Raw genomic sequence first — 16,828 nt, 5'->3', positions numbered from 1 at the left:
GCTATTCAAACTTAGAAAATTTTACTCTCTCGTTTTCTTAATAATATTTCTCGTAACAAGGCAATCAAAGTGTTTCCGTCTGAAGGCCACACTAACCCCTTGCCAACAAGTCAGTAGTTATATACCTGCATCGGAGACACGCTGGGTTGCGTATACTCTGCAACAACCTATTAAAACGGATACTTCTTGATCGTCCCTTATAGCATTAAGCAGGCTGCTAGAGACAGTTGTTTAATCGCTACACATTGGTCGGTTCCAGAATTGTTGATATTGCTTGGATTACAAAACAGAAGCAGGAATGTAGTTCTATGGAACATCTTTTCCCTGTAAATAGGTACAAACATTGTTGACCATTAAAACTGCATCACCATGAAAGTGGCAAGCAACGAAAGTTGGTATGAAGTGATCTTCGTGCTTGGATATTCAAATATTTGCATTTCATCACAACGTAGACAGGAATCACGCCATCAAAATCTTAAATATAAGAAAATGTTACACAGCGTGTTTGCCATACAGAAATCACCTTTAAATTTTGGTTGTTCGAGAGGAAATCGTGATACGCCATGAGTAAGTAGAAACAATCAGTGGCATGGGTCGATATTTGGCATCGACAGTATCCTGGCCTGGCGAGATTGAATTGTGAGTATGGAATCGATGTTTTAAGGGAACCGCTGTCAACGTCATGCAGGATCTGAAAGGCCCCACGTCACTCGTGCCCGACCAAAGGAACACAGTTTCCGCTCGGCTGTGCCGGATCATACAGCCACGACAAGTAACCAGACAGATAGTGTGGTGACGTCTGGACCATCATGCTCTGTCAGAGCATCGATCACTGTTGCTGTTTTCGTTAGAGAGACAGCAGAGAGTGGCGCGCCGACAGCTACGGCAGAGGACGCAGGAGTGACACCGCGTCGTCTTTTCAGAGGAGTCATTGTTGTGGATACTGCATTAAGATGGACGTATCCATGTGTGAATGTCCCAAGGAGACGAATGCTGACTGACCACATTCATATTCATCGTATGGACTCTGTATCTGACGTAATGATACGCGGTAACCTTCGGTACACAAAACTATCACCTTTGGTTCACATAGCTAATTATTTACACTGCAGGTGTTTCGTTTCTGACAAATTAAGGACGGAAACAGTGCCCTTTCTTGAAGGACTCTGTGACATTATCTTTCAACAATATATCGCAAAACTTCATGTTGCCCGTGCTATCATGACATACCTTGATACGGTGGATGTTGGATTGTTGCCCTGGCCAGCACGTGCTCTACAGCTCATGTCCATCGAAAACATCTAGTGATTGGTTACCAAGCCTTTGGGACCACACCACTCGCCAGTCACTATCACTAATAATCTGTGAAATAGAGCTGAATTTCTTAGACATGATGCAGAACATCTGTGTGTACTAGGGTTGGCACCTTTGTGTACTAAACTGTGAGCCCTGTGCACCTATAAATTTAATCCTATGCTCTTCCTGCTACATTGTGTATGGGTTATAGGTGAACTTTCAATATTAGCTATTGTTGTTGGGCTTGTCATTATATTGGCCAGCAGTGTACCACCCATGCTAATGTAGGCATCAACTAAATAATTGGATCAGACGGCCATTAAGTGTTCAGCTTATGGGTCCGCTTACTCATTTACCTGACTTTCATTCATTTCTGCTTTGAGAATCGCTAATCATTGCTCTGTATATTTACCACTATGGCTTGCATTATCATGGTAATCACCTAACTTTAATTATCATTACTGCTATTATGATTAGTGTTTTAACTATAATAACTATTATTCTAGTGATTACGAGCATTATACTAATCGCAAGTAAGTTTAAACATAGGAAGTTGCAAATGCTATAAGAGTAAAATTTGATAAGATTAGTTGAATAATCTCAATCATGACTAGAAATTCTAATGTGATCTAGCTACTTAAATGACATCCAGTACACGAGTAGGTGTGTTGAAAATAATGTGCATCTATTCTTAAAGTAGGATTTTATTTTGTTTTCACAACGACACATTCTGATGCTGGAAGCAGGCGGAAATTCGGCTGTCAGAGTATGATGGGTATTTCTGCGTTGAGAACTGTACAGCTAGTCATATATTCATATTTCTGCTAGATTCTGCCCATACTGGGAAGAAGAAAGTAAACGTTAGAAAATTGCTTTAGAGTTATTATATTTTATTATTACAAAATAAAACGAACAGTAACTCCTGCTGCAAAGTAGTCAGGTGATTCAGAGAGATACAGTCTTCAAACTTGCTCCTTGTTTTTTGTTTGAAATATAATGAGTCTTCTAGCTTCGTTTCACAAATCTCAGCTCGATTTCCTTTGTGGGCAAGAGCAGTATACTTCTGGTGTTGTAGGTGATATGCCTGGTAGTCTTCTCAGTAGGCCGTACGCTGCACTTGGACAGAATGTTGACAAGACCCACTTTGCTCTGCAATAAACCGAGTCGCATACCTGCAACACAAACAAATGAAGCTCGATCTATTGCTGATAACTTAATTACATCAATTAAAAATCTCGGCATCTAGATAGACCATTGGGGTTTGCCAGTGAAACATATCAAAAGCATGTTTTGCCTTTACTGTTCATGTAGTTCAGTAGTGAGAAAAAATGTGAAAGATTCAATTTCATTAATATTTTGATAAATTGGTGCCGAATCAAGAATTAATGTGAGAGGAATGATATTTATACCATAAATTAGCTGCACGAAAACACGCATTAATAAGATTACGGAGGTATGCGAATTCAAAATGGTATGAATCCCGAACACTCTACACTCCTAATAGTAGTGGGATGTAATCATTGGTACGTTCCTAGGAAAATAAAATAGCTGAGGTCATACTCGCACCGTAAAGCAGCTAGAAGCAGAAAATGCCTCGAAGCTACACGGTCCAGTCCCATTAATCTGATCGCCACCTATATTCGACATTAGCTCGCAGTATGGAAGTGAAACATCGACGATAAATAGTTTGGACAAGAAGAGAATAGAAGCTTTCGAAATGTGGTGCTACAGAAGAATGCTGAAGATTAGATGGGTAGATCACATAACTAATGAGGAGGTACTGAATAGGATTGGGGAGAAGAGGAGTTTGTGGCACAACTTGACCAGAAGAAGGGATCGGTTGGTAGGACATGTTCTGAGGCATCAAGGGATCACCAATTTAGTACTGGAGGGCAGCGTGGAGGGTAAAAATCGTAGAGGGAGACCAAGAGATGAATACACTAAGCAGATTCAGAAGGATGTAGGTTGCAGTAGGTACTGGGAGATGAAGAAGCTTGCACAGGATAGAGTAGCATGGAGAGCTGCATCAAACCAGTCTCAGGACTGAAGACCACAACAACAACAACAACCACTCACACAGGACAAGTGCCAGCACTGGCAGTGGAGGGCATATAAAGTATGTCGAGGGGACACGGAAAACAGCACAGTCGTTATCGTACTGCGGAAACGGAAGGATATATCTGAAGTTCAAAAGGACGTAACCAACGGCTACCAGCCCATTTCGGAAATGGCTAGGTTTGTAAATTGTTCGAGGGGCCCGTGGTTGAAGAAAACTGTACATGGCAAAATGGTACTATACAAAAGTGGCACCGAGGTAACTGTGGGGCACCATGGGCCATAGATGGAGTGAGATGAATGACGGCTGAGATTAGGTGTGTGTAGTAAGTATCATATATATTTGGATTTTGCTTCTTTTCAAATGGTGTAAAGCAACAGTTTGGTGTCGTCCAAAGGTCAAGGTGCCACACTGAAGTCGGTAATGCACATGGATACTAAAGACATCAGCCAAGTCTTGCAGGTTTCTACAACGATGAGTGGGAGAGGGTGAAGAAGATATGCCCTGTATCTCAGCACAGCAGCGCCCCCCCACAGAGGTCAATATGGAGCCGAGCACTGTAACACTCTTCCGCAGATCGCGACGTCAGCTGAAGCAATCAACATTATCAAGTAGACTGCAGAGTTATTCAAATCTCAGATGGCAATGGACTTTTGTATATGTTGAACATTGTACTTCAAGAGAGCTGTTTGTAAATTAGTGCATCAAGTGATGCTTTAATAGTCAGTGACAGCTGTAAAATATCAAACGCTCTTGTGGCAAATGATTGTATCAAGCGAAATAAATCTTTTTATTCACTCATGTAATAAAGTGAACTAATATTTCGTGTGTTGTAGTTCCAGTGAGCCGTCTCCAACAGCAATCAAATATCCCACAGTTATGGTTCAAATGGCTCGGAGCACTATGGGCCTTAACATCTGAGGTCATCAGTCCCCTAGAACTTAGAACTACTTAAACCTAACTAACCTAAGGACATCACACACATCCATGCCCGAGGCAGGATTCGAACCTGCGACCGTAGCGGTGACGCGGTTCCAGACTGAAGCGCCTAGAACCGCACGGCCACACCGGCCGGTCCCACGGTTAGGGCTGGATTGTTTTAGTTTCATCTGGTCGTAACACTCAGGAACTCAGGAACAGTGACTATGTGTGTTACCATGATAAATTTTGTAGGTGCACTTAGCGGCTTATGCGTATACAATCTGTAAGATGTATTGCGAATAGCGTTAGCAACACAGAAATAATAAATTTAAACGTCATACATGATGCGGCAGCTTTTCAAGCAGCTCATTGTCTATGACGTCATATCTCCTTAACTACGGCATCTAATGCATACATATTATAAAACTGTACGTATGTATGTGTGTGCGGCTGTCCCACGATTTCAGCCAAACTTGGTACATGTATCCCTTACTGTCAGGCGACAATCGCTGTCGTGGTAAGAACCACCTACCTGTCATAATTAACTAGATATGACGCCATAGACAATGAGCTGCTTGATAAGTTGCCGCATGATGAATGACGTTTAAATTTATTATTTCTGTGTTGCTAACGCTATTCGCAATACATCTTACAGATTGTATACGCATAAGAAGCTAAGTGCACCTACAAAATTTATCATGGTAACACACATAGTCGAGGACATATGACACTGAGATGCGTGAAAAACTGAGCACCATGCATAAAATTAAATTGCATTGATTCTTTACTACTAAGATACTCCTGCAGTCGACTCAGCTTCAGGAAATTCCTGACATCTAGTAGCGCTTTTTACAGCTTTCAATTGCAAACCGTGAATGGCTGTAAAGGAAAACAATAGTTGTGCACAGAGCTATGAAGAGGCGTTGCCAAAGAGACGTTTAGAAAATCGCGTTGTAGACACGCGAAGCAGATGCGCCCAGCTGCCTGGACATCTGACTATAAATATTGTTTAAAATCAAGTTTTAAGTTCAATAAGCGACATACCTCAAACACAGCTCAGTTGTTTTCGTTCCTAATAGAAAACTGGCAAAGCGAATAATCAGGTGATGCTGGGTTTGTCAGGTAATCAAGAATAAATGGCTTCACCAAGGTGCGGAATACCTGAAGAAACTTTTATGCTCTCTTACTCGCGAAATTGAGGCCATTATCGAAGTAAGAGGTGGTATTACACGGTATTAGGACGATGTCTTCTAGCAGTATGTTACTTTTTTACTCATATGCTTATAATATCTAATAAAAATTTGTGATTCAAACTTCTTCCACGGTACAGATCTATTACTAATAGATGGCATTAAATATACATGGGAATGTGTTCTGCTATGTTAGTGGCGTATCTAGATTTAAGATCAGTTCAGCATGCAATAAATAAAATTATTCCTCATCGTAATCCAATTGATACAAATCCTGTATGTAGCCCTTGATATGTCCCTTCTCGTACTACATCTCGTCATCATTGGATTATAGTCACTGAAAACTGGATCTAATATATCTCTCTGTAAATACTCAACAAGTAGTCTACTCAAGTAAATGTATCAGACCTGTCTCATGCTTTGTATTTGATCCAGGAAACTCAAGAAACAAACTATAGCTAATTGTACTGTCAAATTTTTCGTCCCTGTTTTAATAACTATTTTAGTGCTGCTGCTAATTACAGTAATATACTTATATTAATGTATATCGCGTAGAATGGTAGCCGTGACAACTGCAGACAGACAAACCTATGCAGGAGTGAAGTCCGTCCCCAAACGGCAGGTACACGTAAGGGTGCCTCTTGGCCTTCATCTCTTCTGAGAACCTCTCGGGGTCGTAGCGCTCCGGATCAGGGAAGTGCTCCGGGTCATAGTGAAGTCCAAACAGGCTGATGACGATTCCTGTTCCTTTGTCCACGACGACGTCGCTGTCCGGAATCTTGTAGGATTCCGTGCAGTCGCGATTGAGGAAAGGCAGCGGCGGGTACTTTCTGAGTGTCTCTGTTAGAAAACAGGAAGTGAGAAGTCAGTCAGAGGCTACAGGCATTTTGACGAGCAGTAACACATCTTAATTCACCTCTGCAGTGGCAATTGGTATCCTTTGGAGAAAACAGAATGGTTCTGACATAGTACGCATGGCAGTTCGTAAGTATGATTGTAAACTATCAGAATGCTTTATCCTTTTATACGTAATAATCTGTGGTGTTAATGGACAGTTTTATTTTTTCCATCAGAAACCTTTTTAAATATTTATTGTTCCGCATCCAGTTTCGACAACATTATGTTGCCATCCGGTAGAATTTACTTTAAAAATACTGTATACTACACGTAAGTTCCTTTAACGTACAATGCGCGCATTAACTAATCAGAAGTAGCCGAGCACTTTTTATTTGTTTTTTATCCGGGAGCAGGTAACCTTCGCCTCTATGAGGGCTTGAACACCAATGGGGACACTTTCAGTGAGGTGTCTGAATCTCTGTGAAGGAATCAGAGACCATTCTTCCTCAAGAACCGGAACCAAAGAAGGTAATGATGGGGTATGGAAAGAAGTCGACGTTGTCGCTCATCCATAAGATGTTGCACAGGGTCCAGTTAGGGCTCTGGGCAGTCCACTCTACTTCAAGACTGCTATTCTCCGCCACAACCTAACTATGAAACCTTCGTGCTTCACTGTTGACGCTACTCAAGATGACAGGTAACATTCTCCAAGCATCTGTCGACTGTTCACTCCAAACCAATCGTTTCCAGCCATCCACAGTTCCGTGGAATCACTCTTTACACCACCTCGGAATTCGCTTAGCATTTACTAAAGAGAAATTTGTCATATGAGGAGCTTCTCGACCATTGTAGCCCATTCTTTTCAACTCCGTATGCTCAGTCACTGTGCCAACTGGAGAGCTGGTATCACTTTGGAACTGCTGTGCGGTTCCTTCCACTGATTCCATGCCATTTTTTACAAACGTCATCCGCCGAGTTCGACAGTCCAAGTCCGTGGGTGCACGAGGTTTGCTTGGTCTCGGTTTATCTGTGGTTGATGCTTCGCATTTCGACTTCACACTCACATCACCAAGGGTCGACATGGGCAACTTTAGAATGGCTGAAATGCACCTGATGGATCTGTTGCACAGATGACATCCAACAGCGAGTCCACGTTCAAGGTCACTCCTGAACGATTCATTCTGCAGTTACTGCATCTTTGCTGGTAACAAAGTACTTCACGGCTTCTTTTGTACTGATGAGTCTATCCCTTGTGACACCTAGCAATCAATTTCGCAATAGTTAGCGGTGTCTGGATACTTTGGATCAGATACTGTACCTAGTTAATTCTGTGGAAATTTAGTGGCCTGGAGAATGGCACGACATCATCTTGTCTAAAGTCTACCAGATAATGAAAAAAATCTACCAGCACCACTGGAAATATTTCACCTTCTTTGTGGTCCTATATACTAAAAGGCCTTCATAAAAGCTGTGGAGCCCAACATAAAGAAAAAAGTGTTATACCGGAGTCAAGGTAGCCCCTGAGGGCCGGCAATCCATATTATACCACAGAGGACGAGGTTGTCTATGCCCAAAGCATACCAAAAGCACCACGGTAAACACCGGCTATATGCATACAAGATGATGGAAACAGACATTCCGAGCACTACTTCCTGCAGGAAGTATCAGTACGTGAAAACCTGAATCGCTGGAGACAGCTATTTAGAGGCTAGAACCAGCACCGAAGTTCAGTTTACGCCAGATGCCGACCTCGTGTACTGCGACCGATGAAGATTACGTCTTCGTCTCTGAATTGGACTGTTACTAGTGTGTGAGTGTGTTACCATGATCCTTTGTGGAAAATCAGAAGTGAACTTTTGCTTGCCTCAATTAGGAGACTTTAACTGGCATCATTATGATTACGTTTCGTTTGTATGTTCAGTCAACTACCTTGTGAACTTACATAAATAAAAGTTGTGTTTGAGAAAAATTGCGGATTGTCAGTCACAACAAAAGGTATTAATATGTCAGAATAAAATTCACATTGAGTAATTCTTTCATCCAGTAGGTAGACTGAAACTGCTGTTGAGCACGAGCAGAGAAGTAATTTTTTTTTAATCGATTCAGCAGGATCTTCATAAATCATTCGTGGACCTCCAAACACTAACCCACCGTAATGTGGTTCAAATGTTCAAATGTGTGTGAAATCTTATGGGACTTAACTGCTAAGGTCATCAGTCCCTAAGCTTACACTACTTAACCTAAATTGTCCTAAGGACAAACACACACACCCATGCCCGAGGGAGGACTCGAACTTCCGCCGGGACTAGCCGCACAGTCCGTGACTGCAGCGCCTTGGAGCGCTCGGCTTATCCCGCGCGGACGTAATGTGGTGACATTTGTTTTATAGGTGACCTTTATTGATATTGGAAGATATTTTCGCAATTATTTGTTAGGAAAGAAAAAAACGAATCGGGAGCTGACACTTCCTAATCTCGAGTCTGTGTTTCCTAGTCAGAGCATGTGAGCGTGTTGCAATTGGTGGCTGCAATGTAGGCACTTGACAGAATTCAATTGTTCTCTCCCATTATATTCCATGATGATCCAAAACAAAATAAAGATTACACTAGGGCTAAACAAAGAAGAAATAATGGTATGTCACTAATGGAGAGCATTCCACAAAATCTCATGAAAATATACTAGGAAGTCCGTGTTAGAAATAACAATAGGTCGAGTGGACGCGATATATCTAATCACAGTACTCAAAATCTGCTTATTGTAGCTCATATAATGAACACTGTTTCATCAAACGGGGTTGTAGATGATCACGTTTAGTATTTCCTCTTACAACTTGGGAGCATAAGTTTGTGTGACTGAATGCATCCTGACGGTGTAGCGAACATGTGACGCAGTACGGGGTATTCAAAAGGCGGCGCACAGATTGAAGGAGCTAGTAGAGGCGGCGATACACGACAACTGGAGTAGGTAAATGATACTATCCAAAGACTTGTTAACATTGTTTCGGAAAATGGAATCTCCCGAAGTTCTGGAAAAAGAAATCATACTATAATCAATTCTGTACAACAAATAGTCATACCAACAACTGGTTTTGAACATGCTGAGGCTCATTAAAAAGGGTAAAATACATCAAATTTTTGCATGTACGTATTTATGTGGACTTGAACTGGAAGAAGTATATTACTGAGCTCCTCAAACATGTAAGATCCTCTACGTTTGCTCTTCGTATAATTGCTAATCTCGAAACAAATCTGTCAACCTTTTGACATAATTTTCATATTTCCAATCAATAATTTTATGCAGAATAATTTCCTGGGGTAAGTCATCATTTAGAAATAAAGTACTGATTACACAAAAGTGAGCAGTATGAATAACAATAAACAACTCACGTCATGTAGGTACGTCTTCAAGAAGCTAGGCATTTTAACTGCGCCGTAAGGATATATACAGGGTGAGGCACCTAACGTTACCGCTGGATATATTTCGTAAATCACATCAAATACTGACGAACCGATTCCACAGACCGAACGTGAGGAGAGGGACCAGTATAACTGTTTAATACAAACCATACAAAAATGCACGGAAGTATGTTTTTTAACACAAACCTACGTTTTCTAAATGGAACCACGTTAGTTTTGTTAGCACATCTGAACATATAAACAAATACGTAATCAGTGCCGTTTGTTGCATTGTAAAATGTTAATTACATCCGGAGATATTGTAACCTAAAGTTGACGCTTTAAACCTCCGACATTCAGTTGCGTGTTGTAACAAACACGGGCCACGGGCGTTTCATAGGACGTGGGGGACGCATAAATTGGCCAGCCCGTTCTCCTGATCTTTCACCTCTGGACTTCTTTCTGTGGGGAACGTTAAAGGAGAATGTGTACCGTGATGTGCCTACAACCCGAGAGGATATGAAACAACGTATTGTGGCAGCCTGCGGCGACATTACACCAGATGTACTGTGGCGTGTACGACATTCATTACGCCAGAGATTGCAGTTGTGTGCAGCAAATGATGGCCAACACATTGAACATCTATTGGCCTGACATGTCGGGACACACTCTATTCCACTCCGTAATTGAAAACGGAAACCACGTGTGTACGTGTACCTCACCCCTCATGGTAATGTACAAGTGCGCCAGTGAAAAAGACCAATAAAAAGGTGTTACTATGTGGACGTAATGTGCTGTTCCAGTCTTTTCTGTACCTAAGGTCCATCACCGTTCCCTTTGGACCCCTACGTAATTCGGTGCTCTCCGATACACACGATCGAACAGCGGAGGAGTGGTACTCATGCGTCAACTTTAAGTTACAATATCTCCGGATGTAGTTAACATTTTACAATGCAACAAACGGAACTGATTACGTATTTGTTTATATGTTCAGATGTGCTATCAAAACTAACTGGGTTCCATTTTAAAAAACGTAGGTTTGTGTTAAAAAACATACTTCCGTGCATTTTTTTATGGTTTGTATTAACCAATTACACTAGCCCCTCTCCTCACGTTCGGTCGTGGAATCGATTCGTCACTATTTGATGTGGTTTACGAAATATATCCAGCGGTAATGTTAGGTGACTCACCCTGTATATATTCGCTAGTGAAACTTGTCATAAACAATCCATCGCAATTTGAGAAGAACGATGATATCAACACCTACAGCACTACAGGGGAAAAATAACCTTCATTACCCATTGTTACAGCTGCAAGTGGCTCAGAATGAAGTTCAGTATGCAGTAACAAAATTCTTAATCTATAACATAAAATGTGTCTCAGGTAGTTAGGCAAGTTTTAGATTGCAGTTAAAAATCATTCCTGTTGGACAACTCCGTGTATTCCATTCACCAATTTCTACTTAAAAACTGCTAGTCAGTAAAAATATTAATATAAAGAAAAACATGTAAAGTTTAGTTGCATGAGTAGGACTAAAAATAATAATGTTTATTAACGTTAACATTAACCACTTATACATAACATGTAAACTAACTCTTACCTCATCAATTTTATAAAAGAATCTTTCAAATAATACATGAAGTTAAATAGAAAATTAACACCTTGTGAATAAATCTGAACAAGGGAAAGTTTTGGGAAACACGATGTACAGGCGTGACTAAACGCTTAGACACAACAGACAGAAGAGTTATCGAAATAGTTCCACAATTTTTGAACATGCTGGCCACTCTAATCGAGCGATGTCGTTATCTTGAAGTAGGTCATTCACAAGATGTGAACGACGGGGACGCGAATTGACGTCCATGAAAACGAATGCCTCGCCGATATGGTTGCATTATCGGTCGGAGGATGGCATTCACGTATCGTATAGCCGTTACAGCGCCTTCCATGACCACCAGCGGCGTACATCGGCCGCACATAATGCCATCCTAAAACAGCAGGGAACCTCCAACTTGCTCCACTCGCTGGGCAGTATGTCTAAGGCAATCAGCCTGATCGGGTTGCCTCCAAACCCGTCTCCGAATATTGTCTGGTTGAAGCACATGCGACACTCATCGGTGAAGAGAACGTGATGCCAATACTGATGCCTCGTGATGAGTGGGTGTTGTGTGATGTCCTTAGGTTAATGAGGTATAAGTAGTTCTAAGTTCTAGGGGACTGATGACCATAGATGTTAAGTCCATTGTGCTAAGAGCCATTTGAACCATCTTTTGAACCAGCCTACACTGAGCGGTCCATTCGGCATGTTGTTGGGCCCATCTGTACTGTACTGGAAGGTGTCGTGGTTGCAAAGATGGACCTCGCCATCGACTTCTGGAGTGAATTTGCGCATCATGCAGCCTATCGCGCACGGTTTGAGTCCTAACACGACGTCCTGTGGCTGCACGAAAACTTTATTCAACATGGTGGCGTTACTATCAGGGATCCTCCGAGCCATAATCCGTAGGTAGCGGTAATCCACTGGGCGGCGTCAGCGAGGCATATGTTCAACAGTCCCTATCTCTCTGTATCTCCTCCCTGTCCGAACAACACTTCGAGACGCCTGGACACTTCCCTTGTTGAGAGAACTTCCTGCCACAAAGTAACAATGCGGCCGAGATCAAACCGCGGTAATTACCGTCTAGGCATGGTTGAACTACAGACAGCACGAGCCGTGCACCTCCCTCCTGGTGGAATGACTGTAACTGATCGGCTATTGGACTCCCTCCGTCTAATAAACGCTGCTCATGCATGGCTGTTTAGATCTTTGGGCGGGTTTAGTGACATCTCTGAAAAGTCAAAGGGATTATGTCTGTGATACAATATCCACAGTCGACGTCTATCTTCAGGAGTTCTGTGAACTGGGGTGACGGAAAACTTTTTTTAATATTTGTAACTCAAAAACTAGGAACCCCAGCTAAGATGTAAGAGTTTCATGGACTTATGGAATATCGTGTAGGTATTTTGAAAAGTCAGAAAATTGCCATGAGCTAGTGTGTGGATTCTAACTTTTGAGGAGAAGTGTCGGACTTAAGATATTTGACAGTAGTTAGTCGGAAAACTTTAACATTTGATCAAAAGAGCTGAACTTGTAAATGTTTTCAACGATCAGTCACATTTATATTAGTATTGCAAGAGACTCTGTCGGTCTGTGAGTTAATGAGCATTTCCCTCTCATTTAAGTATACGGCCGAAAGAGACAGCCTTCCAGGAATTGTGAAACGAATCCTGTCGTCCAGGACCGTGTGCCACAAAGAGTGCAGATTGGCCATGAGACGGGGAAATTCGCAGGCGTCTGTTGTGCTGAATGAGGCCAGGCATATCAGGCCTAAGTGCTGTAGTGTGCGAGTGAGACAGACGAGAACCTACGTCATGGGTAAACTGTAGAGGAGCAGTTTGTTACCAGGGAGGCGTAGCAAGTGTTACATATGGCGGACTTAAGGTCGGCCATTAAGGGAAACATTTATGAAAACTATTTAATTCTGTAGTAATTCAGGGAATAAAGCCACAGTAATTTTTATCTACCATCTTTCATAAATTTTCATGGAGATCCCAATAAAACTTGAATATTGGTCATATCTGTAATAGTTTAGGATTTACTGTTAAAGTGAAATTAACAAGTTTGGTAACAAAGACCTGAATGCTAAAATCTGAATGCTTTGGTCGATCTTAATGATCGACAGTTCATATAAAAGCGCATCATTAAAATGACAAGTGTTTTAAATGTCAACTCTGTAACTTTATTTGTTTAAAAGATATATTAAATATAAATTATCAGTATCTTCAGTTAAGCATCAGATCATCAATTCCTCCACACAAAACACATTGAACGATGACAGCATGGCACCTTATTGAATCATTCGGTAATAGAATATTTGTTGTAGAGTTTAGTACACAATAGTTACTTTTCTTCTTTATTTCTTTATCAGAAAGCACATTGGTGCAAGGCTACTGGCCGTGACGTTCAAAGTTAAGAAGGAAATTATATTGGCTTTATGTAAAAGAACTTAACCTTTATTATGTGATGGATATTATTGTTACTTTATTTAGAACGTGAATTTGGCAAGCTTTGATTATTGAAATATGTTAAAACGTGAAATAATTCAGAATAAGCTGTAGACAATCAGACGTACGGCTTCAGGGAAGAGAGTAGCACTAGTCATTTGAGCGACGATGTTCGGCACGCGGGACACGTGGACAGAGACGCGCAGAGGGATAGTGCTGGTGGAGACGCGAAAGCAGACGCTTGGTCTTTAGGTAGCTAAGAAGGGAAACGGCTTACAATACTTCGCGTTGTGTGGTACTGCAGGACTTGGTCTCTGAGCGGTGAGCAACCGCGCGCCTAGTGTGAACTCTAACCTTTATTGTGAATGATCGAACTGTGTCAAATGGACAACCACTCGAGTGTAACGGTAACTATAAATACGACAACTTTCGATATTAATTTGCTTTTTGAATAAACATTATTCTAACCAAATCGCAACTGTGTGGCCAACATCATTTATGGGTCGTTAATTTAGTTGCCAATATTGTTATTACTGTTATTATATGTTAAATTAACTTTGAATGTTTCATAGAATTTCGAAAACTTGCCATCAGCCAGACATTTTAACCAAAGGGTCACAAGTGTATAATTTAGGGTGTGTAATGCCACATCTGCGGTTCAACCCCTAGGCGAATTTAAGCTACGGAATTTCGACGAAGAGGAACCGCATGTGAGTCCGAACATGTTTGGGATGTTAGCTCGCATGTCGTTGTATTAGTTCACGAACTTGTAGATTCAAAATATCTGTCATTTCTACACATAAATTAGCTGGTGTCTGGAACATTAGGAGTATTAACTTCCACCACCGGCCACAATCTAGCCTGCAATTATTAATTCTTAAGTAGTTGACAGAAACGTTTACTGGGTAATGTGACAGCTGTGTGACAGTCCCCTAAATGGCAACATTAGACATAGTCTCGCATCTGATAGAGCGTTATCTTGGTAGAACGATTATAGTAAGCACTGGAGGCACGTACGTCGCATTTGGAATGTCAGTATCAACAAGGATAATCATAGCACACGTGCCTTAAGTTCAGCATATATATGTACTGTTTACTCACGAATGTTACAGAAGGTGTTACATAAGGGGACCATCACATTCAGTACAGGCACAACATCTTCGTAGAAAATCCTAGCGCACTCTACCAAGTACATCAGGCCTTAAGAACCTCGTCGGATTCTACAAGTGATCTTGCATGAAGCGTTTCTTCATTGGACATTTGTGTCACGTACACGTGGCTTCTGAATTGCCCCCAGAAAAAGATAAAAAATAAATAGAATAAATGAATAGAAAAGTCTGGTGGTGTCAGGTCACGGCAGCGAGGTGGTCACGCAAATGGACCTCCCTTACCAATGTGGTATTGATGAAATTTCAAACACAATTCTGAATAGTTGTTCCAACTCAATAAGTAATGTCGTTAGTGATATATCCAATGCATATTGGCACAAGCAATTTTTCCATACAGCTTAAAATACGCAGTTGTTAAACCTCTCCATTAGAAAGGTGACAAGATAGACTTCAGCTATTATCCTTCGATTTCCTTAATGACATCATTTTCGAAAATATTCGAGAAAGTAATGTACTCAAGAGTACTTTCACACTGAAGTGGAAACAATTTATGTAGCATATTACGGTTTAGATTACAGAAGAACTGCTCGACAAAGATAGCTATTTATACATTGGCTCATGAAACAGTACAACCAATAAACAATAAAATATCGCCAACTGGTATTTTTTGTGATCTTTCCTCTGAATTGAACTGGGTGATCATGGTAGTTCGTTAGAAATACTCATGGAAGTAATGGCTTTACACGGAGCTGGTTGGAATCCTGCTTAACAAACAGAATGCAAGAGATTGAGATTGTTATGAATAATTCAAAGCATGTCGGAATAGTAGAATATTTTTGTGACTGGATATAAATCACACAGCAAGTACCACAGGGTCTAATTCTGGATCCATTCCTGTTCTGCTTTTTTATATTCACGTAACATTCAACGAGCAGAATTGCTTCTTTCTGCAGACGATACCACTGTCATAATAAATCACATTACACGAAAAGCAAGAGAAGAGTCAGTAAATGATATTTTCCGAAGAGTTTTAAAACGTTTCTTAGAAAATGGGCTCTCCCTAACTTCTGAAAAAAACACACTAGACAAAGCTCTGTACAAAAAAAAAAATGGTTCAAATGGCTCTGAGCACTATGGGACTTAACATCTACGGACATCAGTCCCCTAGAACTTAGAACTACTTAAACCAAACTAACCTAAGGACAGCACACAACACCCAGTCATCACGAGGCAGAGAAAATCCCTGACCCCGCCGGGAATCGAACCCGGGAACCCGGGCGTGGGAAGCGAGAACGCTACCACACGACCACGAGATGCGGACAAAGCTCTGTACAACAAATACTCGTACCAACGACTGATATAGCACATGAGCAAGAGTCAGTAAATGAGGTAGAATGGTCCAATTGGCGGGTGTACATATTAATAAAATCCTGAATCGAAAGAAGCATATTACTGAGCTTTACAAACAATTAAGTTCAGGTACTTTTGCTCTTCATATAATTGCTAATCATGGATAAAAACGGATCAGCCTCCTGTCATATTTCGTATATGACCTCTTAATAATGTCTTATGGAATAATTTTCTTTAGTCTCTCATTACTTAGAAAGAAAGCATTGATTTCAGAAAAGGGAGCATGAGAATAATATGTGGTGTTCGACCATGGGCTTCATGTAGATACTTCTTCAAGCAAATAGGCATTTTAACTGCGCCGCCACTATAAATATATCCGCTATTGTTATTCTTCATAAATAATCTATAACAATTTGAAAACAACAGCGATTTCTATACCTTCAACGTTAGAGATAAAAATTATTTTTATTACCCATTATTAAAGCTATCAATGGCCCAGAAAGGAGTTCAGTTTTCAGCAACAAATATTCTTGGCCATTTTCCCAATAACATAAAATAACTGACAGATAGCAACAAGTTTTAAATCTAGCTTTAAAATCATTATTACTGGACAAATGTTTATACTCCATG

The 16,828-nt window shown here is 40.9% G+C and overlaps 1 protein-coding gene across 1 annotated transcript in view; it reads right to left on the bottom strand.

The window, feature by feature from the left end:
• Window positions 1-2,165: 2,165 nt before the first annotated feature.
• The window catches only part of LOC126262724 (cytochrome P450 6k1-like), a 92,717-nt gene continuing 78,054 nt past the window's right edge, over window positions 2,166-16,828 (bottom strand). Inside the window, exons 7-8 of the mRNA XM_049959516.1 lie at window positions 6,052-6,303; window positions 2,166-2,468 (exon numbers count right to left, since the gene is read on the bottom strand). Coding sequence (XP_049815473.1) covers window positions 2,302-2,468; window positions 6,052-6,303 — 419 coding nt within the window. The 3' untranslated portion in view covers window positions 2,166-2,301. The remainder of the gene's footprint in view (window positions 2,469-6,051; window positions 6,304-16,828) is intronic.

Source organism: Schistocerca nitens, chromosome 6 (genome assembly GCF_023898315.1).
Source record: "Schistocerca nitens isolate TAMUIC-IGC-003100 chromosome 6, iqSchNite1.1, whole genome shotgun sequence".
Taxonomy (NCBI): Eukaryota; Metazoa; Arthropoda; class Insecta; order Orthoptera; family Acrididae; genus Schistocerca; species Schistocerca nitens.
Note: the sequence above shows the minus strand (reverse complement) of the source record. Positions and strands in the feature narration are given on the sequence as shown.